Source organism: Apis dorsata, unplaced genomic scaffold (genome assembly GCF_000469605.1).
Source record: "Apis dorsata unplaced genomic scaffold, Apis dorsata 1.3 scaffold_74, whole genome shotgun sequence".
In the NCBI taxonomy this organism is placed as follows: domain Eukaryota; kingdom Metazoa; phylum Arthropoda; class Insecta; order Hymenoptera; family Apidae; genus Apis; species Apis dorsata.
This window is the reverse complement of record NW_006263372.1, coordinates 711,663-713,710: the sequence shown is the minus strand read 5'-3', so window position 1 is coordinate 713,710 and position 2,048 is coordinate 711,663. Positions and strand designations below refer to the sequence as shown.

At 31.5% G+C, this 2,048-nt stretch overlaps 1 protein-coding gene across 4 annotated transcripts in view; it reads left to right on the top strand.

Moving 5' to 3' along the window:
* The window catches only part of LOC102681800 (matrix metalloproteinase-2), a 119,405-nt gene that overhangs the window by 108,699 nt on the left and 8,658 nt on the right, over positions 1–2,048 (top strand). For all 4 annotated transcript variants that reach the window (XM_006610460.2, XM_031508109.1, XM_031508110.1 and 1 more), the window contains one exon: positions 101–259. In XM_006610460.2, the coding sequence (XP_006610523.1) occupies positions 101–259 (159 nt within the window). The remainder of the gene's footprint in view (positions 1–100; positions 260–2,048) is intronic.

Below are 2,048 nucleotides of genomic sequence, written 5' to 3'. Positions count from 1 at the left end.
AAAAAAAAAAAAAAAAAAAAAAACTTGGAAAAAGATTCTGGAACGAAAATAGATATGGATGGTCGACAGACGAAGTTTGAAACATTTCCTTCGCTTTCAGGGACCAGCCTTTTCGCAGTAGCCGCGCATGAATTTGGCCACTCACTTGGATTGGCACATAGCTCGGTTCCTGGTGCACTCATGTATCCCTGGTATCAAGGATTAAGCTCTAATTACGAGTTGCCGGAAGACGACAGACATGGGATACAGCAGATGTATGGTGAGTGAGTGTATATTGGATAATTGCGTTGAAAAGCAATAATTATTCTAATTTATTCTGTACTAATTTCTAAAATGAATAGTTCTTTTTCAAGAAATCAATATTTTTTTTTTTTTTTCATTATTTTTTCAGCCATGATCAAATTATAAATTTAAAAAGTAAAATATATTTTGTAAGTAAAATATGAAAAAAATTTTTTCTTAATATATATCAGTTAATGAAATAGTATACCTTGAATAGTAGCATTGATTACTAACTATTGATAGCACTAATGATCTAATTCATGTAGTCAATATGTATATATTAAATATTATTATCTTCTTAAAATTAGAAAGTTTAAAATTAAAGAAAAAACAAGTTTCAAAGGAATGGACATTATTGATGATATAATTTTAATCAATGAGAAATGAATTAGCAAATTAGAAGTTATTATGATCTTAGTATCAAGTTATGCATATAGAGAATATTTTCATTTCATTATTTTTCTAAGAGATATAAATACATTTCATTTCTTTCAACTTCTCAAATTTTTCAATCATCCTCTTTTTGGCAAAAACCTGGTGAGTGACATAATAACCTGGTTGTCAACATAATAAAAATCTCTGAAGTTGTTAGATTCCGCCAGTAAAATTAATTCCCGCATTTTCTGCATAATGAAGTATCGTGCATCTCAACATCAGCCTACCTGCATTGACGACAAGTCCCTCGCACTCTTTTTGCTGCTTAAGTGCACCTTTCTTGCTCACGTACCTTCTTGTTCTCCATTCTCAAATTCCATTTCTTTTATTCTGAAAATCTTTAAAAATGAAAATTAGATATTGTCTTAAAAATTTTTTAAAATTCTTTAAGAATATCTTATTAATTAATCAATTGAAATTCACAAGAAAAACAATTCAATTTGGTGGTTTTTATCTTTCTTCAAAAGAACAGAAAATACTCTTTTATTTTTGTTCTTTCAATAAATTGAAATTTTCCTGGATATACTTCCAATGCTGAAAAAGAATTTGCTTCCTGTGATACGTTTAATTTACTCCAACACCATACAGATGATTTACAATAACCCAGAGACCAGCAGTAAAACCTTTTAATATCGTTTCATCGCAATATTTCTAGAGGATAAAAAAATGTACCAAAAAATATATATATATATATATATTCACGCGTACGAGTTAACAAGATTGTTCTATCCTCTGTGCCTTTCTTCCATCCTCTCCCTCCATAAAAATTAGTTTTTTATTCGTTCTAGGGAAAACATGGTTAACACGGTATATTCCTAGGGAAAAATCTGAAAGGACCGAAAGGACATATTTATTCACAGGGGATAATTGAAGTTTGAAATATATATATGGCCAACCAACGAAATTCACAATAAATCGAGAAAACAATTTCGCGAAATAATCGTGACGGTGGAATGTAGAAGGATGTCCCCACAGTTAGTAACAACAGGGTGAAATGAAATGTGAATAAAATATAAAGGACGATCTCTACACCATACTCTTTCCTCTTTGCTTGCGATGCAAAACCGTATGTTCAGGTGATTTAGTGTACCAGAAAGGTTTGCAAGCCTCTCCGAGGATCGCAAATGCATTCCATCTATCCCCTCTCCTCCCTTCTGTTTTTGTCCACATTCCTCTTTCTCTCTTTCTCTCTTTTTCCCCCTCTTCTCTTTAAATGCATTTGTCCCGTTTCCTCTCTTATACAAAGCCAATTTCTTCTTTTATTTCTTTATTCCGTCTACCACCATTTTTATTCATCCCTGTAATTTTTTTTCTCTCCACACACTATCTCT